General features: G+C 30.1%; 2 protein-coding genes across 7 annotated transcripts in view; one reads left to right on the forward strand and one right to left on the reverse strand.

Moving 5' to 3' along the window:
* LOC130902017 (8-oxo-dGDP phosphatase NUDT18) overlaps positions 1–6,526 on the forward strand; it is a 51,666-nt gene extending 45,140 nt beyond the window's left edge. For all 5 annotated transcript variants that reach the window (XM_057813810.1, XM_057813809.1, XM_057813812.1 and 2 more), the window contains 2 exons: positions 2,356–2,632; positions 4,916–6,526. In XM_057813810.1, coding sequence (XP_057669793.1) covers positions 2,356–2,632; positions 4,916–5,107 — 469 coding nt within the window. In that variant the 3' untranslated portion in view covers positions 5,108–6,526. The remainder of the gene's footprint in view (positions 1–2,355; positions 2,633–4,915) is intronic.
* A 706-nt stretch (positions 6,527–7,232) lies between these two features.
* On the reverse strand, positions 7,233–21,489 carry LOC130902016 (GA-binding protein subunit beta-1). Of its 2 annotated transcripts, XM_057813806.1 has the most exons (9): positions 21,355–21,489; positions 21,005–21,118; positions 20,797–20,940; positions 20,394–20,591; positions 20,003–20,318; positions 17,177–17,239; positions 14,452–14,661; positions 14,065–14,285; positions 7,233–11,874 (listed from the first exon to the last, which is right to left on the reverse strand). In XM_057813806.1, the coding sequence occupies exons 2-9, from the start codon at positions 21,113–21,115 to the stop codon at positions 11,668–11,670; spliced, it is 1,470 nt and encodes a 489-aa protein (XP_057669789.1). In that variant the 5' UTR covers positions 21,116–21,118; positions 21,355–21,489; the 3' UTR covers positions 7,233–11,667. The 2 variants fall into 2 exon arrangements, with proteins under 2 accessions (XP_057669789.1, XP_057669790.1); XM_057813807.1 differs by lacking the exon at positions 21,355–21,489 and having other exon boundaries at positions 21,005–21,174.
* Between the last annotated feature and the right edge of the window lie 336 nt (positions 21,490–21,825).

Below are 21,825 nucleotides of genomic sequence, written 5' to 3' on the forward strand. Positions count from 1 at the left end.
TTAGGCATGTTTTTTGAACACATAAATATTCCAAATTAGTACAGGGTGAACGGAAAAATTGTTTACGTCATATTATTTACAAAATAATTCATTAAGAATAAATATACGCTCTAACAAAAATAAATCAAGGAAAATTTAAGAATTAATTTGAAGAAACTCCAATAGTACAAATTCAATATGATTGTCAGGGATTCATTTAAAAAGCATCCAGAGTGACGGGGAGACGAAAGGTGGCGGCGTGTAACTTTTGCAAAGTAGGAATCTTTTTAAACTCATTTATGTGATAAAAATTATGGAATGTGTTTTTTAGTTACTTTAGAATCTGTACCAAGTTATTTTTAATGACGATTCTTTCAGTATGAAGTTTAGTTTTAGATTCAATCGCCGTTTTTTTATCAATTGACGTTTAACAAAACTTTCAAAATCTGTTATGCAAAAAATGATATGAAATGTATAACTTACTTAGAATGTTCTACCTAGTAGGATAAGTCTTTTTGAACTTTTTGAACGAAGTAACAAAAATAAAACTATGTACTATACTAGAATTGAGTATTTAAATATGACAAAAAATTAGTGCAAGGTGGGTGGCTACAATTCTCAGCACAGTGTAAAAGCAGCGTCAAGTAGAATGTTGTGAGCGATTTTTAGAGCTTTGCCACCAGGACTAAGAAAGTGTAGTCCGATAAATTATGATATGTGATAAAACTATGGTCATCCAAAAGAAATTCCATGGAATGGCATCGGAAAGGAGAACCATTACCAAAAAAAAGCACCAAGAAAGATTTCTTGTACTACACTGAATTATCTATGGCTACCACAGTCCCTTTATACTTTTTATAGCAAAATTTTAGTTGATATTTGGAACCGCCCTAGTAATTTCGTTATTCTATTATTAAATTTAATCAGTTATTTTAATAAACATACCCCACTTGCAATTGAAATTTTATACGCATACACAAGGGCGTCACCAGCTTACGACCAAGGGGGGCCGATATTATGGGGGATAAAAAATATGAACGCCTGTTACAGTCGAGAGCATGAAGCGTTGCACTTTGGAAGTCTTTACTTCGATGACGATTGTAATAAAACCGGTTCTAATATCAATATCAATGTATAAAACTTCACAAGTCCTCGACAGCCCAATAACTAAACCATACTTTCAAACACAGTAAGAATTATTTATTTTAACAAAAATAATATTGATTTAAAACATAACCTGCGGGGAGTTTTTGCGAAACTTTCAATCACTTTATCATTAAAACTATTTAGGTTTCTATATATTATAGCTCTGAATATACTCATTGTGGCCAGCTCATTGAGGCGATCTTCTGCCATGGTGTTTCTTAGCCCTGTTTTTAGTCTTCTAAGGATGCTAAAGGATCGCTCTACTGTACAGGTTGTGCACGGTAAAGCGATTAAAATTTTTAATGATTTTTCCGGTTCGGGAAAGAAGAAATTTACTTCTTTTAGGACTTCAACGACTTTTATATTTGTTAGATTTAGCCTATCGTGTCACAATTGCTGTCAAAGTTTGATTTCATTCTTTATGTTGTCATTTTTTGCATCTGCTCTGGGGGTAACTTAGATAATGCGAATGATGGCGTATTTTCTTTATCAAAACGTACTTCAATGGAGGTGATAATTGAATCCAAGTATGGTATTACTAAAGATTTCTTCCAGTATTCTGAAGGGCTTTCTGCTGGATGATTGCTTCTATGACGTTGTTTCACCGTATTACGCGGCATTGATGTAATGTCCTCTCCCAGTCCGATTTTGTCTACAACAACAGCAGCTTCCTGTATAATTTCGTCTGTCACTTTTTCCGGATTTTCACGGCGGCTTATAATTCAAAGTAAAATATTTTTAACGTGTTCCGAGGCTTTGACCACGTTCAAAGCTACAGATTGGACGTAAATGATACAAAACTAACGTGAATGCTGGGGAACGGCTGTCATAGAAAAAAATGCAATGCACACAAACAAACGCACACACAAACGCACACACGCACACCATACCTACCTACATAATTTTACACTGTTTAATGGACTTGCGTTTTTGCAAATTCGATATAGTCGTTATGAAAATGACGGCGATTTTAAAAACGGATGTAAAAATCTCAATTTTATTTTGAATATTTCAATACTTTCTACAATATACATTAAACTTTAATTTGTCATGCGAGGCGGAATTTATTAATAGGTAAGGAAGTCAATTGCTCTCACGGCCTAGGATTTGCGGCTGGTTACTTTTGATCCCTCCCCTTGGCGACGCCCTTGCGCATTCATTATAGTAAAATGTATCATCCCCTCTTGATATCAAGGTGGAAGTATTTGAAATGTGAAATAATTTTTTCAGAATGTATAAAGAAGCTCGAAGAGTCAATGAATCCGGATGGTTCAGAGATCAATTGCCAGCTCTTAGACCCTATTCAAAGCAACTATTGCGATTGGTGATTGTAATTAAAAAGAAAGCTAATAATAATGTACATATTTTATTGAGCGAAAAAACGGCTTGGCATTTACCGACTTGTGAAATTCATCCTACTAGAAGTATACATTCCACTCTCAGAAGATTTATGATTGAACTTTGCGGAGCAGAAGTACCAGCACATAGACCTTGTGGATTACTATCGGTAATTTATTTGGTTCATGATTAACTTTAGTTATTACTATATTTTTGAATAAATTTGGAGAAAATTTTCATACTTAGTTTGTGTAAAAATCGTATTTCAAGTAAAATCTATATCCATAATTTTCTTTTCTGGTCTTTAAAAATTTCTCCTATTGACTCCTTTACCATATCAATATTGTCTGTGGTCCTAGACGTTCTTAGACGTCCCTTTTCTGGTGATTTAAACATGTAACCGGTCTCGTCAAAACGCTCAACCCATATTTTAATTAAATTTGCACTCGGAACTTCATTAATCCATATTCTGAACGATACAGTCGCCTTGTCAAGACGTATGAACGATCGTTCTCGTAAAACGTGCGAACACAAAAAGCGCGACGCTTTTCGTCGAAATGACTCACGGCTATTAAAACTCCCCCGCCCACGCACCGTTTACCTCGCGAAAAAAGATGATGCAATATGCACGTTCAATTGTGCCACCCTGTATTTCATAAATTTCTCTATTATTTCGGATTTTCCAAGCATAATTCGTTCATTGCAATTCCTCCATATATTCTGATAATTTTTCTATCGAATATTCTAAATCTTTCTTGATCTTTTGTGTCATCACCCAATATTCACTGCCATAAATTTCGATTGGTCTTATCAGAGTCCTACAGATTTCTAACTTTATTCTTCTTTTTAATATTTTTGTTTTTTCAGAGCTTTAGATTCGCAAAATAAGTTCTATTGCCACTTTGTATTCTTTCTTATATGGACGTTTTTGATTTGGCTTGGTTGTTTATATTTTCTCCGAGATATTTAAATCTGTTTACACCTTTGAAAGATTTACCATTTATTATTAAATCTTCCACTCTCTTACAATCTTCTGATGCAGATATCTTCTGTCAGCCTTTTTTAATTCTGGCTTTAGTTGCAGTATCATCTGCACATGCACAAATATTGGTTAATTTATTAAATATAGTACCTCCTTGATCTATTTGCTGGATTGCTTGGTGTAGTAGTATTATAAAGAGTGTACTTGAAAGACTATCCCCTTGTTTAACACCAGAGCACAAAATTTTTGTATTGTCTTCATGGTCGAATTCATCAATTAAGTGGGTATTTCCATTCCACACATTGCTTCTTGCATTTTGCTACGATGTAAGCTAATAAAAGTTTAATATCTATGCTAGATTATTTGGATCATTATAATGTTCGTAGCAACTTTCCATGATTTGCCGTATTGTAACTAACAGATCAGTTATGCTACGTGATTCTCTAAACCCAAATTGATACTCACCGATTTCTTTAATTCTTTGATTGATTACAGTAATCAGAATTTTGTAAGTGGTTTCTAATGAAATGATCCCTCTATAGTCGCCGCAGTCGACTTCATCTCCTTTCCTATGTCTTGGGCAAATAGTTCCTATGTTTTAACTCTCTGCCATAATCTCTGTTTCCCATATTTCTTTAATTAGTTCATGTATCCGCTCACTCTGAAGCTATTCCTCCAAAATTAATTTGTTTCTTCGCCAGACACTTTGTTATTTTTGTTCTTCTGAATTGCTTCCCGAATCTTCCGTCTTTTTGGTATATCGTCATCGTTATTATTGGTAAGGTCTACAAGTTTTGCTGTTTAGCAGATTGTTGAAATGTTATGTAGATATTTCCAATGCCTCTCTTTCATATGTAATGATATGCCCACTTTGATTCTTACATCCAGTTGTTCTTTGATGAAATTATTTTTTATTTCGCTTTGTAAACTTTACTTTTTCTTCTTATTCATCATTGTATTACATTTCCTTCTCAATTTTCTATAGGTTTCACCATTTGCTCATCATAATCTCTCTTACATGATTCTTCAGAATTTTACTTACTGCTGCTCTAAATATTCCTTGTTGTGACAGAGAAAACCAAGTTCTAAGATTTATGAACCAGAAAATTCCTTTCTGCCATAATTTTCCCCTTAAAATATTAACTGAAACTGACCATATCTCTCTTGGTTACACAATATTTGTCTCAGCTCTGGTTACAACTACTTTTAGAAGTGCGGGTCTAAAAAAAGACTAATTTAATATAAGACATTATGTAAGTCAGATGAAATTTATTTTACAAAAGAAAATTTTAATGTTATCTAGGCAAATCCCAAACAAAATGTATATTGGACTACTTGAAGGCAAAAATAAATGGACAAACATAGACAATCCTATTTCTGTTGAGTACTTCAGCACTTTCCCTCATTGTAATATTCGGCCATACCTTAGTTTCTGTAATGTCTAATATAACGTTTATTTTTCATTTTTAGGTAGAGCATGACGCCTCTACAAATCAAGATGGTTTGTGTTTGACACTACTTGTAGCTTTTCGAGCACCATTAGAAGAAGTACCTATCATAGGCAAGTGCGTTTGGCATGAATTATCGAAGAAGTTGAGCGAGAAACTTCTACAAAAAGTTGCCTCAAAAAATGCAACTTTTTTTCTAAACGTTATTAAATAAACTGAAATCACATATTTGATAATATTGTAACGGGCCGTTTCATCACAATTTTTTTACAAGAAATATGTCAAAATATCTGTGTTCAAATATAAATAATAGAAAAATATTGGGTAGATAATATTTATTGTAAAAAATTACAGAAAATGAAATTAATAAGTTTCAATTCGACACTATAAGATTTATAAATACCATAAATTAGAAATATTTTTAGAACTATCACAATTACAAAAAACATTTTGCTAGTCTATATGTTTAGATTGTTTATCGATTTATGTACTAAAATATAAAGTACAACGTTGAGTATACATCATGTTCAACAAAAAGAGCTGATAAAGCTATCTTACTGACTGGAGATGGAGGGTCTTTGATCACGTGCTAGACATTGCATAGATCTGTATTTAGGCCGCTTGACATGATGCAAGACAACGTGCAACAAATTGCATGCAAGATCAAAATATTGCACATAGCTTGACATAATTCAAGTCTCTTGCCTTTGTATTATGACTGCCATTAAGAAAAATTATATTTGTAAAAGTATACAAATTCCTAACCTCATATTTGGTGACCGGTTTGTAAATGAGAATAACAAAATTAAGTATTTATAGAAGTGAAAACGTGGTCAGTGAATCACTGTCAATAATTATATCTGCTGCTGAGTTGTTTTTGGAGCCTGATAAGACAGGTTGATTGTTGAGCCAAAATTAACAAAATTTCTCCCTAAAATAGCAACTTGCACGCAATAAAAATGGCAGTTTTTGATCAGCATTAAGAAATCGCGGTACCCTCCTTGCAGATAGCTTCTCCATATGGAACCCACCCAGCAAAATGTCGCATACCTGATAGATTGAAATATTTATTTCATTAGCTATCTCACGTATATTTTTTCGACGATCACTAAGTAAACTGCGCGAACCATTCTTGCAATAAAAACAGTAAATAACGGTCCGGACGTTTAGAATCATCCAAGTTCATAGGATCACTTTTAAAAGACGAAAACTGCTTATAAAACAATTTACTGGGATTTTCAGGATACTATTTATCTAACTGTTCCTCCGTTTCTTCATTTGTTTTTCCACGTGATTTATGTTTGATTATTTTCCCTCCATATTTACTCAACTACGAAAACAGTCTTCTTTATATGAGAAGTAAAACTAATCTGATTTATATAAAATTTTGACATGTGAGATTAGACACATGGCTGAAACTAACAATTCAATCACCGCAATCAAAGTATTGTTAACCTCTGAAAAGTCACTAGTCTCTCAAACCGCTTTTATATAAATAAAATTCACACTAACTATTGAATTAACTGGTTGTGGTATATACTCCACTTTTTTATAGTTTATTAATTTTTTCTGTATATTCCATATTTTATTTTTGTTATCATTATTTATTCAAAATATAAACATTTTTTACTTATTAGCATATTTTTTTACATACCTTCAAATTTCAATGCTTGAGACAGTGTGCTTTAGTGAGTCACTGACATTAATCAATAGATCACCATCATCACGAACAAGCTATAAATGATAAAAAAGACCTAAACAATTTAAGTATAATTTAATCTAAGTATAATATTTTGTAAATTCTAATACAACTATAAATAATTGAATCACGTATTTGAGATGTAAAAACTAAAAAACAAAATTATCTTTCTTGTTTCAAAATTTCTATTTTGATATTCATGATGTAGATGATTAATGTAAATATGCAAATTGTTAGTTCCAATATCATATTTTGATAAAGGCTTAAGTCTTTAAAAAATTATAAAAGAAACTAATTTTAAATCAGAAGGGACCTAAAATTAAGAGCATTTAGAAGCATAAACATACCAAAAGGTCTAACAAATCAAAGAAATTTACTTGTTTTCAAATCAGTTCCTAGTGATTATTATCGTAGTTAAGATTTGTGAATTTATTTTATTTTACTTTTGTATTGTCTAGTGCATTTTGGGTTAGATTACAATGAACTGATCGAATGTCCTAGTTAGTTATTCTATTTGACCCACCATATTAAAGTGAGCTGATATCATCAGCTCAATTTGAAATAAATCAGACCATTTGCAAAAAGGACGCTATGAATATGTGATATTACTGATGGTAAAATAAAAAGCCATGGAGATTAGATAGAAAAAAAATCTATTTTGAAACTTATATTTACAAAACTTAGTTTCAATTAGTATAAAAATACAATTAGTATAAAAATAAATAACATCAAATGTGGTCAAACTAGTGGAAAAGCATAAACCATACTTTAGAATAATTATTCAAATTTACAAAAATAAGGCAAATTTAAATGGATGGATATTATTATTACAAAAATAAGTAGAATTTTAGGAAGCTTTTATTAAGAAGAACAAAATCGTATTTCCAATATTATGGGCTATTTATACAATGTTGATGCTGCTAGGTTGTAAATTTTTATTGATTCATATACGGTATTAGATGTAAACGAAGTTCCGAAATTCAGATGCTAGTAGCTTACCATCTTGCAAGAGTAATCTACTACAAGAATTTTAGCGAGCAAGTTACATATGTAGTATATGGAACAATGCCCGCGTGAAAAACTCAACAACATATGAACCATAATAGTTCATAATAACAAAATCGTTCTCAGAGGCCGAAGGCAATAGAAGTTTATTATTGGTTTCTTAAGACTTCGTTCTTGTAACGCTCGACAGTATAATTGTGTTTGTGGAGTGGTAGCAAACGGTTTTGTTCCAGCTATCAATTGCCTTCAGAATATTCTGTCTACTTCCACTACATCAACTTTCATAATTTGTAACGAACGTTTTGATAACAAACTTAGCAGTATCTGGAAAAGATAACTGTTAGAGATGATGTAGTAGTAGTAATTCAGTATGAATACCATCAGCAATTCCATAAATTCCAATTTACTGTTTGCATTAACTAGAAAATATTTTATTATACATTTTTATGTCAAAATTGAATGGATAATTATATCAAATTGAAATTATTTTATATTAACTAGAAGATTAATTGAAGTGACGAATTTTTTATGTTTCAATTTGAAACGTTGATAAAAGTAATCCTTATTTTTGTAAATCATAAATTCTTTTCAAGTAACAAAACTATAACAACAATGCCATCAATTGTATGTACAGGAAAATTAACATATGGCAGCGAATAGTGATGGAGATAATAATGACTCCACATATGTTGATCACAAACTCTACATGAAAACAAAATCTATTGCTGATTGAAAATACATCATTGATTCAAATTATAAATATTGAGAATTAAAAAAAATATTAATCAAGTTTTTTTCAATATGAAATGCAATTTCATGAGTTTTCACTGGAATTGTCCTTGACATAGAAGACTAATTTTTAGAAATTATAATTAGTAAATGTTGCGTTGCTAAAGCTCGATCGATTTCTATCAATAAAATCCATATCTATAAAATGTGCATCTTTAATAAATTCTCCATGTACCAGCTGATTATTTTGTGTTTACAACCGGTAAAAGATTTGTTTTTATAATAGTTACTACTACCAACATTTTTTTCATTTTTCTGTAACTGTACTACACAAATCAACTGACAAAATTTATATAGCAGAAGTAAAAAGCCCTCTACAGAACAAAAAATGTTATGCCTGGAGGATATGGACAAGTATGATACTTTTTAAATGATTTGACACTCCACGAATGTGAGAGACTAAGAAGAAGTTGATGACCCTTCCTCTATACGAAGGACGAACAAAAAGTTGCCTGGACAAGTTCTACGAGCAATAGAAAACCAAATATTGATTGGATTAAAAATTCTACTTATCAAATCTAAAATCGTTGGAATGACACTTTTCTGGTGAAAAAGACGACCGCAGATTCTCAGGTTAAAAAAGGGAACAGACATTTATGTAATGACTGAATACACGGCACTATAAAATCTCATGGATTGATACCTTTTACATGACAGATCTTTTAAATCTTAGTGAATCATCACCCTATCAAGTATAAATACCTTAGTAGCATCGATAAACAAAAAGAGAAATTTGAGTATCAACCAGAATCTGAAACATAATCCCAAAAAATATTGAGGTATATGTATTCAGTTAAAGACATGTAACACTGTAGTAAAATGTAAAACTGAGCTTTTTCTTAATCTGTAGCGGAAAATTTATTAAGCAACATAACAAAAAGAGGGGACAGAAATTGAATCATAAGACATGAACGATATGATGGATTACTCCTAATCAAAATTTGACAATTAAGACATTTCTACATGTCTATTGATGTTGACTCTAATACATTCATTCGTAATTTAAATTTGATATATTTATTTGTTAACCTAATGGAATGAATGCATTCAAAGTAGATTTAATGAAACAAAAATGATCAAATTTTTTGAATTGGGTGTTCAGTATACTTTAGCTACACAATACTTCTATTTTAATTAGAATTTTTCTCAATTCAAAATGTACGAAACAGACAATAATACAGTACAGTAAATTGACTTAAGCAATGATTTTGTTTTATTGAGACTTTGCTACTTTCTGAATTCAAAATTTTTTATTTAATTAATGGAAGACATGTATAAGGGAGTTTTCTAATTATCTTCAGTTCTTTGTTTATACAAAAATTAACTTGTTTTTACTTAAAAATAATCTTGGGAGTTTACTTATTACAAATATGTACATCAACTCCCAATAGCACATACAGGATATCTAAACGATAAGGTAAATATATATTATTCTGTTATAAGATATAAGATACGAAAAACAAAACACAAAGAAAAATAGAAATTACTATATAATAGACAATTAGGTAATCCTGAATTACATATAAACACATCTTTTAGTCTCTGAAGAAAATGACTTAATTATAGAAACTCGCGTCAATGTAACTGTGAGTGTTAACCCATTAACGCCTACTGATCCCATATGATATCCCAAATAATCTCCCCCTTCTACGACGATTTCTTTTGCATGCCTTGTAAGCAGTTGCTTCTAATTTTCTATTATTTCTATATCAAGTGGTTTTGTTATGTACAAAACAATGGACATGTATTTATTGCTCATGAATGATACAATATTACTGCATATAACTGATATGAAAACTTCTAATACAGGAGGTTCTCTAATATTTCTAAAGTCACTGATACCATATGGTATCCGTGGGCGTTTTTGGACGATAATGACTTTAACATAATTTGATAATCAAAAATACTCCTATCATTCCAGAAGAAGTTTTTCGCTTTTGCAAGCTTGGAATATGCTAAATGACAATGATGACTTGCTCCAACAAGTTGATGAAATATTTGTGATGCCACCTGATTCTTATGTCCTCACATATGATGATTCTGTTAATGAAGAAAGAAAGGCCAGAAAAAATTGAAGAGGAAAGTGAAAATACAAAAAAAAAGGTTTTAAAAGAAATGTTTTTAATAAAGATTTAAAAGAATTACCCTCTAAAAAAGTTAAGGGTTTTAAATTCATCAGCTGGTCAAAATGATACAATATCGAGTTTGATGATATAGAAGAACTTAAGGGAGCAGACTTAAATAATGCGGATTTGGTTTTAGTGAGATTTATAGCTAAAAACAAAAAGGTACATTTCGTCAGTCAAATTTTGAAAATTTTAGAAGAGTCGATGGAAATGATTTCTTAAGATGGAAGGGCCAGAAAACTACTTTTCGTTCATCGTTGCCAACGATGAATTAATAAGAAAATTAAGAACTCTTCCAAAGACTGGAGCTACAAGATATTGTACAGATATAAGATCTAATGCACCCTAAGAATGGAAGCTTTCCGCAATTTCAAACAATTACTCATGAATCTTCTCTCTGTCTTTAAATTATCTTATTTCATATTCCATCGTTATTTGTAGGCTAACAAATAGCGACCCAAATGTGGAGGATATTTTTTCTTGCTTTCTCTTTGATTTTCAAAAATGTTAAAAACAATATTGTTTTAGTGCCAAATACTCCCCTTCTTCCCCTATCTTTATTTTGGGATGATCTATCAGCTCTTGAACTTAACATTAACATAATTCTGGATCATTTTGTGTGTGACGAAGAAATTGATAATATCATCTAAAATTGACTGTTTCAAATAGATATTTGTTAAACTAGAAGTTTTGTTTTTTGAATACATTACACGAGAAGGATGAAAACAGCTTTACCTTTTCATTAGGATACCCTGTATACAAATATATAGAAGATTCCTATGTCCTATACAACGAACTCGAAATAAAGTAAACATCGTTTTTTTGAAATCATATTATTTTAAATACTGAATCCAATAATAAGTCAGGTAACGTTTCAGTTTATAAAATTCCTCCTCATTATAATAATAATATAAAAATGGTTGATTTTTTAAAGTAATGACATTTTATGTTATAAAGATTGACTCTAATAGAGTAACGTCATGAAATGATCAACTAATGATTATTGATAAATTATTTGCAACTTCAAGTAACCTCATTTACAAAGATCGTTATATAGGAAGCAGAAATCCACGTCAAGGTGAACATATAAACTTAGACAAACTAATTAAAGCTTCGGATCAACAGGAAATTGTGAAATCAATTCCACTGAATTTTTTATCGAGGCAAATCTGGTTCCATTAGTAACTTTAATTGCATTTTATACCTCTGTGCTTCTTGTTCTTTTTTTCTTAATTTGATTTTATATTCTTCAATGGTTTTTCTAGCTTCAATTAATTGGTTCATAATTAATTCCATATCGGTTTTGGATGGGTTTTCTTTGTTAATGGTACTTGGTAATGTATACATTACATCGTCTACGGCCTATAACAGAATAATTGATTTTTACTAATTGTGCAAGAACATTCAATGAAAACTCAAAAAAACTGCACATGGAAAATTTCAGTAATAAAAATAACAAATCAAGAATAGATAAGAAAAACAAATGGTTAATCTATGGGAATTGGCAGACACAGTTTAGATTGCACAAACTTTGAAAATTGTTACCTTCTTTTAAATATGTAATGAAAGAAAGGAAGAAATAATCGCATTACTTTGATGATATAAAGTTTGTGAATTGAAATTTATCATCAAATAAGTCTTTTCAATGATGATCACTCTATTAGTAATAACAACCTACCAGACATAAACTAATGTTTACATTGTCTGTATTTTTAATTATTTTATGTGTGTATAACAAATCTTCACTACAGACCTGTTTTGGGTTAAATGTGGCACTCATAATTTTGTACAAAATTCACAATATATGAATTTTAGTTGCACTTTTAAAATTTACGGAAAAATATTAAGCAAATATACTTATATCGATGTCAGATTAAAATGTTTTAGCAGGCCTACCAAACTGTATTGCTACCATAACTAATCGTTACAAAGTATGTTGTAGAGCTACTAAAAAAACCTAAACAAAAATATCATTTTCAAAAACTTGATGCTTGAGATTGTTTCTGTAGAAAAATAATTCATTTTCTGGATAAGATAATAGATTATTTTAGAAACAGAATTTATAAAATTATTATAAGTATTGAATGTTGTTAACTGTCTTTGAAGTAGTGTTTCCACTGCATAAACCAGAAGATAATAGCATAAATAATGATTAGCTTTGAATTTATATAAATGTGTTAAGTTGATTTGTTTCTATTGTTTTCTTAACAAAATTCTAGGAAGGGCTGTTTTTTGTTTGATTGTTTACTTTCTAGAATTATTGAGAAATTCTTTTTTGATTACCAGTTTGTTTATGAGCTAAGCATTTAGTTTATAATTAAAAGTCATAGTGAACAGAACAAAATAGTAAAAAGCAACTGTTAAATTAAAATAAATTATATAGGTTAGCTAAATCTAGTGTAAGTGTTTAAATAAATTAAGTAAGAGACAGTGTTCATAAATTCACCCCACTGTTATAAATAGTTTGAATAAAAAAAAAATTACAATAATATCAAAATGAAATTTTAATAGCCCAAACGAACTTGACAAAAAGCAGATTTTATTTTATAAAATCCTGAAAGGAGAGCTAGATAGTGAATTGAACACTAGAACAAAAGCCAATAATTTGGTTGCTTTGATGTAGAAACTGTTTCTCAGCAGGGCTAGGGTTAAGATGTCTTTCAGTAAATCCATTTGACTTAATCCTGGTGGTGGGGTAGAGCAAGTATTTAGTCCTTTATTTATTCAATTAGAAGGCTGTGACACATGCCTTCTTTGTATATGTACGATGTATAACATTAGAATTTGTAGCAACGAATATACAAGGTGTTTCTAAATTCATGCGACAAAATTCAGGTGATTGCTCAATGAAATGAAGGTGGGTCTTTCCCATAACAAAATTTCCTCACCCCACCCCTTTCCTAGATATTACTCTTAAAAGGTGATGACTGAAATTGAGTTCATTTTTATTTTCTAAAATTTCAATAAAACTAGAAATTCTGTATTTTTCGTACACTCGCAAAGGACTAACCACGGGTATTTTTTCAATATTCCTGTTACTTTATACAGGGGTGAAATTAGTAACTCTTACTTTATTGCATATCAAAACTTTTTTTAAGATGAAGTTTGATAAAATAAAATTATTCTTAAAATCCTTGTTTTATTTAAAAATATTTTTTATTGTTAAATTTTTTTACTAAAAATGTAATACAATTCATGATAAATGCTTAAAAATAAGGGTTGCTAATTTCAGGTAACAGGAATATTGAAAAAACACCCATAGATAGTCCTTTGCAAGTGCACGAAAATCACGAAAATTACAGAATTTCCAGTTTCTAACTTTACTGGAATTTTAGAAAAAAATGAAAACAGCTCAATTTCAGTCACCACATTTCAAGGATGATCTCTCGGAAAGGGGTACGTTGAGGAAATGTTGTTATAAGAAAGACCTATCATAATTTCATACGAGTAATCACCTCCTGAATCTTGTCGCATGAATTTAGAAACCCTCTGTATAGATATTATTCAAATATTTTATTTTAGCACATTATTTAGGATATCGATAATACTCACTGGGGTAATTGGTATAAGCTTATTTTTCTTCATAACCACTCTCTTGAATGTACCTTTTGTGGGTATTACTTTCAATTGTTTAAAAGTTTTATTACTATTTTGTGTCATTGCTAGAAATTGTTCTGGTGTCACAGATACTATTTTCTTATCCATATGTACAATTTGAGATTTTTTCTTCTGTTCGTTTTGTTTCACAGAATTCAAGACTTCCTTTCCAACATCTGTAATGAAAATATCACTCATTATTCTAACATATAATTCAGCCACTTTGGTATTTCGATAATGATGATTGAAATAAACTTCATCAACACAAATTATAGTATATAAGTTCCAGCATAAACATTATTAAAAAGTTCATTTTACACCTGTTCAATGTTTAACTCTTACCTGTTAAAACAACAGAATGTCCACTTTCCATAACAGTATTTAGAATATGCCCATCATCATTTTCATCATTCTCCAACATTCTGATCCCATGTTCTTCAAGTATTTTTAATGAACTAGTTAGTATCGCTGGATCAACAGAAACATGTTGAACGAGTTGTTCATTTTCTTTTTCTATTCTTTCTTGATCCGTTTCTTGTTCTTCTTGTTCCACTACAAACAGAGAAAAAAGACAATGAAAGTGAAAGACCTAAGAATAGCGAGAAAACTAAGAGGAGCAATATAAAGAAATTCATTAGAACAGTGGCAAATAAAAACTAAGAAGAAATAAATAAGAATCAACTAAATTGGTAATAAATAAATCAAATAGATTAAGGAGAAAAATTTAAAAAAATATAAAGGGGGGATAATGCAATACTATAAATAAAAAAACCTCGAAGGGGGAAGATGGAAAAAGATGATGGAAGAAGTTAGTAGAATAGGGACCAAAGCTCTTAACTGATACTTGAAAAGGCTAAAGAAAATTAGAAAACCTAGAAATTAGAAAAAGAAAAATAATTCTTGAGGTTTTCTACCATGCAATTGAACTTTTCGGAAGAAAGTCTACAGAGTATAAATAAAACAATGAATACTGAATAATACCGGAAAAACGTCCCATTTCAAAAACAACTTTCAAGAGATGTATAGTGATAGACTAACTATTGCAAAAATCAAAATTGTCATTCTAGTTAATTCATATCCCATGCACAGTATTTATATACCAGATCAACTTCAGACACATACAGTGAGTTCCTAATATTTGAGCAGATAACTGAATAAGGGAGGCTATTTAAAAATTCTGCTGTATTTTGTAACAGCATTTGGATTCAATTTCATTAGTCTAGAATCAATTTTTCAAAAGAATAATGATTCAGAAGTTTCATCTAAACCTAACTAGGAATTTCTGAACAAGAGAAATATTTTAAAAATCATGCTATGGTTGTTTCAATCTCCTGACATTTCTTCGATCGAACTTGTTTCGATTGAAATGGAGAGAAGGGTGGAAAATCGATTAAGCATAATTTGTGGACACTATTACATTTAAACAAGTCTTTACTTGTTTAGACTAGTCCCTAATTCTATGAAAAGTACAAATAGTCTACATTGTTTATTGACGTGACAGTGCGTTTTTATAATAAATGTTATGAGGGGGAAACAGTGTAATAGTGAATATTTAACGCTTGAATATCGTGGGCGCTCAGGTTGTTCACCTGCATGTGATATTTAGGTACAAGAGAAGCAAGAGAATACCAACCTAGTACTAGCACTTGCCTATTATTTGACTTCTTGGACCTTCTAAAGATACGTCGCCATTTAAAATCATTAGAAAAGAGCTAAAATTATCCTAGTAGCATACACTATATATGGCCATATCATTTTATTATGGATGGAGATGGTTGAATTTAAAGGAATAACCCTTTATCAAATAAATGACGAGATTTTAAAAATGGAAATCAATTAGGTAACAGAATCAGAAGTGGATCAAACTATTGGAAAGGTCGACGGACCTTTTTGTTTTTTGTCTTTTTTTTTTCTAAAATTTTATCATGATTATCAATTATATAGTCAAGTTTCAAATTGTTCAAAAATTATATAGGAACTTGCAAGTTGAAACAATTGAGAATATAGCACGAAAATGGGGATGAAGAATGGTAGTAATGTCAAGGTTTCACGTAATCTTGGTTTGAAGATAAATTTGAATAACTAGAAAAAATGTAGTAAGACAAGGAAACAATGTAACCCTTTGATATTTATTTTGATTCTTAGATAGAAAAGTTAGAGAAGAAGGAATATAACTAAATAGAATACTAGGATACAAAAAGTCAAACAATAAACTACAAACATAATGAGAATGAGAGTAAACGTTAATAAAATGAAGGTTATGATAATAAACCGAAGAAACTATGAGTAAAATAGAAATAAATCCAATAATGGCAAGAAAACATTATAGAAACAGATGCAGAATTAAAAAATCAAGCCACTAACTTAACAAGATTATACTATTTAATAAAGAAAACTGTTATAGGGGAAAAATAGATATTGAAACAAAACAAAAAAATGGATGATGTACTAACTATTCCCACAATAGCATATGCTACAGTGAATTGGTCAAATCAAAGAAGAAACGAAACTCAAATTGAAGCCATTTTGAAATATTTGAGAATATAGTATTAGAAAAATAAAAAAGAAACAGTTGAATTTATATGGAGATATAATGAGAATGCGCCAACAAAAGTTGAAAAAAGTAAAGGTTTGAGATAGAAAAGTAAAGGTTTTAGAGAGCAAAGGAGAAACTTTAGAGGAAATAATGCTTGAGAGGCATAGAAAAATGGGTTGAATAAAACTCAGTTGACACATAAAAAATATAATAATACAACAACAAAAAGAAAAATAACTTATGTTTAACTACACATATATTTACAAAGTAATCAATGTGCAAAGCTGGATGGATAACATTCAGAAGATGTGAAGAATTAAGCCCTATAGAAATCAAGATTTATAGACCACTGGCGCCTACAACTCCTTAGTACACCTTGTGTTTATGTGTAATCCAAATGAAATGTAAATTTTTTTTAAAAACCACAGAATATATTTTTCTAATATTTTGATAGGGATAAATTTTATTAATTACATTCAAGTTTAATATCATATTAACTTGTTAATAAAACAGATAATTTTAAAATAATACCTGTAATTTCCTGACTGGTTTCACCATCTATATCTTGATATTCCCCTTCAACTAGAATTGGTTCTAAAAATAAATTTCTTGTTAATTTAACAATATTGCAACTTTTGAATTGAAAACTTGTAACGTGACGAAAATATGAGATTTACAATAATAGTTGAGAATATTAAAAATTTGGCTACTGGATGCAGCAGCATCACAATAGGAGAGAAGATTATTTCTATCGACTTACTAAAAGTTATGGACTAGCTCAAAAGATTTTAAACCGATGCCAACGCAGTGCAAGAGAGACAACATAAGAAGGATGGAGCTAAAGAGGACAAATAATAGAAATTTATATCTGGAGCCTTGAGTTTATTTATTGCTTATGGTTAAATATGGTTAGAGTTCTAAAACATGTTTAAGTGCCCTTTATCACTTAGTGTATTATCACTTGCCACTCATTTTATTTCGAGAAATTGATGATTGTAGTGACGTTTTGAGTGATTTTATTGAGAAATATTTGGTTCTTTGAGTTCAAGTATGCCTCAATGCTTGGAAGTGGCTAGAAAGAATAGAAGATGCAGAATAAAAATTAAATAACATTTTTCAAATAATAATGTTAACATCAGTAATAATTCTTTTTCTCCCAATAGGAATTAAACTTTTCTAATCATTGCATTCAAAACTGATTATGACCCGACCTTAGGAATAAATGGTTAGTGACTATAAGAAGAGACAATTTTAAACCAAGTGACTATACAGTGATTTGTGAAAAACAGTTCCCAACGGGCGACTTTGAAGTTAATGTACTTGGGAATAGGGTTTTAAAAACAGGAAAAGTTCTTTATGTATTATAATTTAGTGTTAGATTTAATTATCATATAAAGGAGGGCTGAGGAATTTTTTTATAGGAAAGAATATCTTAATTTCATAGCAGCAATCACCTCCTGAATTTTGTTGCGCGGATTTAGAAACACCCTGTATAAACTATTATCATTGACTATAAACTCATCATTAAGATAAATTAGTTTTATGCTTCGTGACCTTGGCTTTAGTGAACACTATTAAATTTGTGCTTGTCTGTTCTGCAAAAGTACGGTATAATATAATTCTTTAATGCTTTATGTTGATGTACCTTCTATCTCATCTTCAAAGGAGATGCATAGTAATTTACCAGAATGTCTTGATTAAGAGGTGAATATTGTGTCAAAGAAACCTTATCCTTAAAAACATTTATTGGAAGTATACCACAACTCAATAGGGATATCTTAATAGCCAGAGTATACTACACATCTTAATCATTCATTTTGATTTTCTCAGTTTGATTATGATCATGAGTTTTATCAATTTATAAATTAAATGGAATGAAGGTACCATTTTTCATATATTCTGTATTTGAATGTCAATAATTAATATACTGTTCATCATCATTATTCATTATTATGCTGTTGAATTATGGCTACTGCTTTGTGCACCTACAAATCCTTTTATGGTGGTGGATTACTCCGTTTGTACTTTTTGTTATAGTTTTTTTGTTGGTCCCGACTTTCTCTATTCTTTTCTGTTTCTGCATTTTGCTTTTCAGTCTACTGTTCCTAGGATTCTGGTATCTTTTTCAATGTTGTTTCTCCATGTATTTCTTGGTTTCTGCCTCTATTTAGTCTTGTATAGTTCTTGGTATTTTTCTCTCGATCATCTTCAGATCTCTTTCCTTTTTATTTGTGACTGCTGTTTCCACGGCGTAACCAATCACTAATGTTTTATATATTTTTATTTTGATCTTTTTACTAATATTCTTGCTTTTGACAACTTGTATGAGGATACAACTTCCAATACATATTTATGTATCCTTAGATGACCCAGTTTTTCTGCTTCTATTTCCAGTTTGCTGATTGCCTTTTTTAGTTTTTATTCTTTCTTCTTTTAGTTTTTAGTTCTTCTCTACATACATCATTAATAAGGACGTTTTTGCTCTGACCACATATCCCAATTCAACTTGACCATAAAGTGTTTTGATCTTTGTGTTTTTCTTCTCCTCCACTCTTTTTGCTCCTGCACTCCTCAGAAAATCTCTCTTAGTACCTTTCCTTCTTTTTTGTTCATGATCCAACACTTATTGCGATATAGCACCTTTTGTTGTATAACTGTCTTGTAAATGCATAACTTGGCGACTCTTGAAATATCTTTTGATCTTAATAGTCCTTTGGTTGCTACTGTCACTCCATTCAAACTACAGGACTTTATCAAATCTATACACCCTGTTGTGCTCTGTCATCATTTTTAATTGGTTGGAGTTATTAAAATCTCTTCCCATCTCCATATGTTTAGTCTTTTGCTCATTTTTATCAATATGCTTGGTTTGAGTAACTTTTCATTTTTTCCAAATGTTAGGATATCTTTTTCATATTTTCTCACTTCACTAAATGAGAATACAGTTTCAAATACGTATTTCTGTGTGTTTACATAGTCCATTCATTTTTTGTCTTGTCTTGCTATCTTATGTATTTGTTTTTTTTTCGGTTTATTTCTAGATGAACTTTTCCTGCTTCTGTTTCCAGTTTTTTTATTGCCTTTATTAGTTCTTTTCTTGTATTAGCCAATATTGTTACAATATATGTGTATGCTACAACTTGTATTTGATCCGTTATAATATTTTTATTATTTAATTTTAGTTTTCTCATTACGTTTACTAAAATCATATCAGAGTTGGAGATATTGAGTTGCCTTGTTTGACTCCTTTGTTAATATTTATTTCTTCTGTTAGTGTTCCCATATATCTTACTTTGTCTTTCATGTTATATAATTTCTATTAATACTATACCGTTAATCATATCAAAATGCACTCACCTGCAAATACTGTAAAATTGTTGACATCATTACCTATTGTCTCAAGTTCCATATTATCAGTATATATTTGATTATTTTCATTCTCAGATTCATTTGCATTATACTGTAAAACTAAATTTTGAGCAGCTAATGTAGAATCGTTTAAGGCTCCAACTAAAAGTTGTTCAATATCAGATCTACCAGTTTGTTGTGCTATCATTATTGGTGTCACATCAAATTTATTTGTAACTTCAATTAAAGCATTATTCCTGAGTAGATGTGCTACAACATCAATATGACTATTTTGTACTGCCCAATGGAGAGGTGTCATATCTAACTGGAATATAATTGACAATTGTGAACGTGACTGTTTATTCAATATAAAAAGGTATTCACCAGCACAAATACTTACTAAATCTCTACAGTTGATATCTGCACCATGCTCAAGTAATATTTCCACAATATTTATATGGCCTTCATAACATGCCATATGTAAAGGAGTCCTATCAACTTTTGTACGAGCATCTTTAGAAATTCCTGCTCTCAACAGTATTTCTGTTATTTCGAAGTGATTATTTTGTGCAGATAAGTGAAGTGGACTTGTTCCTAACTACAAAAATGGTTTATTTTCATTATTATTACTTATTCCTATCAGCAATACCATGAAAGTTATAACTATAATTATAATAGAATGGATTCATAAGTAATAGAAAAGACAATGTACTAATATTAAAAGTAAAAATAAGTTATTATTGTATCATTCATTATCTAATTTATTTTAAAAACGTAACTATTTAAACGATAAAATATCTTACCCAATCAGCAGTAAATGGAGCCCCTTTAGTTAATAACTGTTTCACTTTTTCTACACTACCGTCTGATGCTGCTTTTAGAAGTTGTTTTCCCAATTCATTCACTGGCACTGAATGCTGTGAAATTAACCTTCCATCCCAATGAATCTGAAACAGTATAATTTTTTACTGAACATATACAATTTTAAAATATATATCTATTGTTTCTTACAGGTATTAATTCAGATACTCTATTGTTATTGTTTGGGACAGTTGTGGATATAATATATTTGGCTCGTTGAGTATTTTGGCCGTTTTCTACGACCCCTTCAAATTTCATCATTTCCTGAAAAATATGACAAAATCATTTTTATGTTTATGTTATGAATTAGTAAGGTTAGATTGTAAACAACAGAATCAATTTTTTGAATTTTTTGTTGGCAATAGACAACAGGAAAATCACCATCTTGAATTTCAAGAAGATGGGGTTTCCTCTTCCTGTGCTAACGGAAGTGAGACAATACAGCAGCCATTTCTATTGATTTTTTTTAAGATTCCATAAAAATAAACCTAAATACTCACAATATATATTATATAAATTCAATTTCTTGATATCTTTTTCAATAATATATCGAAAGACTATGCCTGCATGGTCGTAAACAATGTGACGCTACCATTTTCTGCTTCGCCATCTGTCGTTAAGTCAAAGTAAAACATGACCGAATCAATTGAATATAAGCGGGATATTTAAAAAAATTAAGATCATTACATTATATCGATGGCCGTCCTTAGATGTCATTATTCATGATATATCAGAGTATGATGATTTGTAATGTTTATATTTATATTAAACCCAATTTATATATATATATATATATATATATATATATATTTCACACAATCTTTTTCAATATTCTGTGTTAAATGATACATAAAGCATGCCTTCAGAAATACAGGAAAACAAAACAAATTAAAATGATGTGTAATTAGAAATTAAATAAGTTGCGTAATCTATCATAAACATTATATATATAATTCGAATACACTCATTGA

The sequence above is a fragment of the Diorhabda carinulata genome, chromosome X (genome assembly GCF_026250575.1).
Source record: "Diorhabda carinulata isolate Delta chromosome X, icDioCari1.1, whole genome shotgun sequence".
Classification (NCBI taxonomy): Eukaryota; Metazoa; Arthropoda; class Insecta; order Coleoptera; family Chrysomelidae; genus Diorhabda; species Diorhabda carinulata.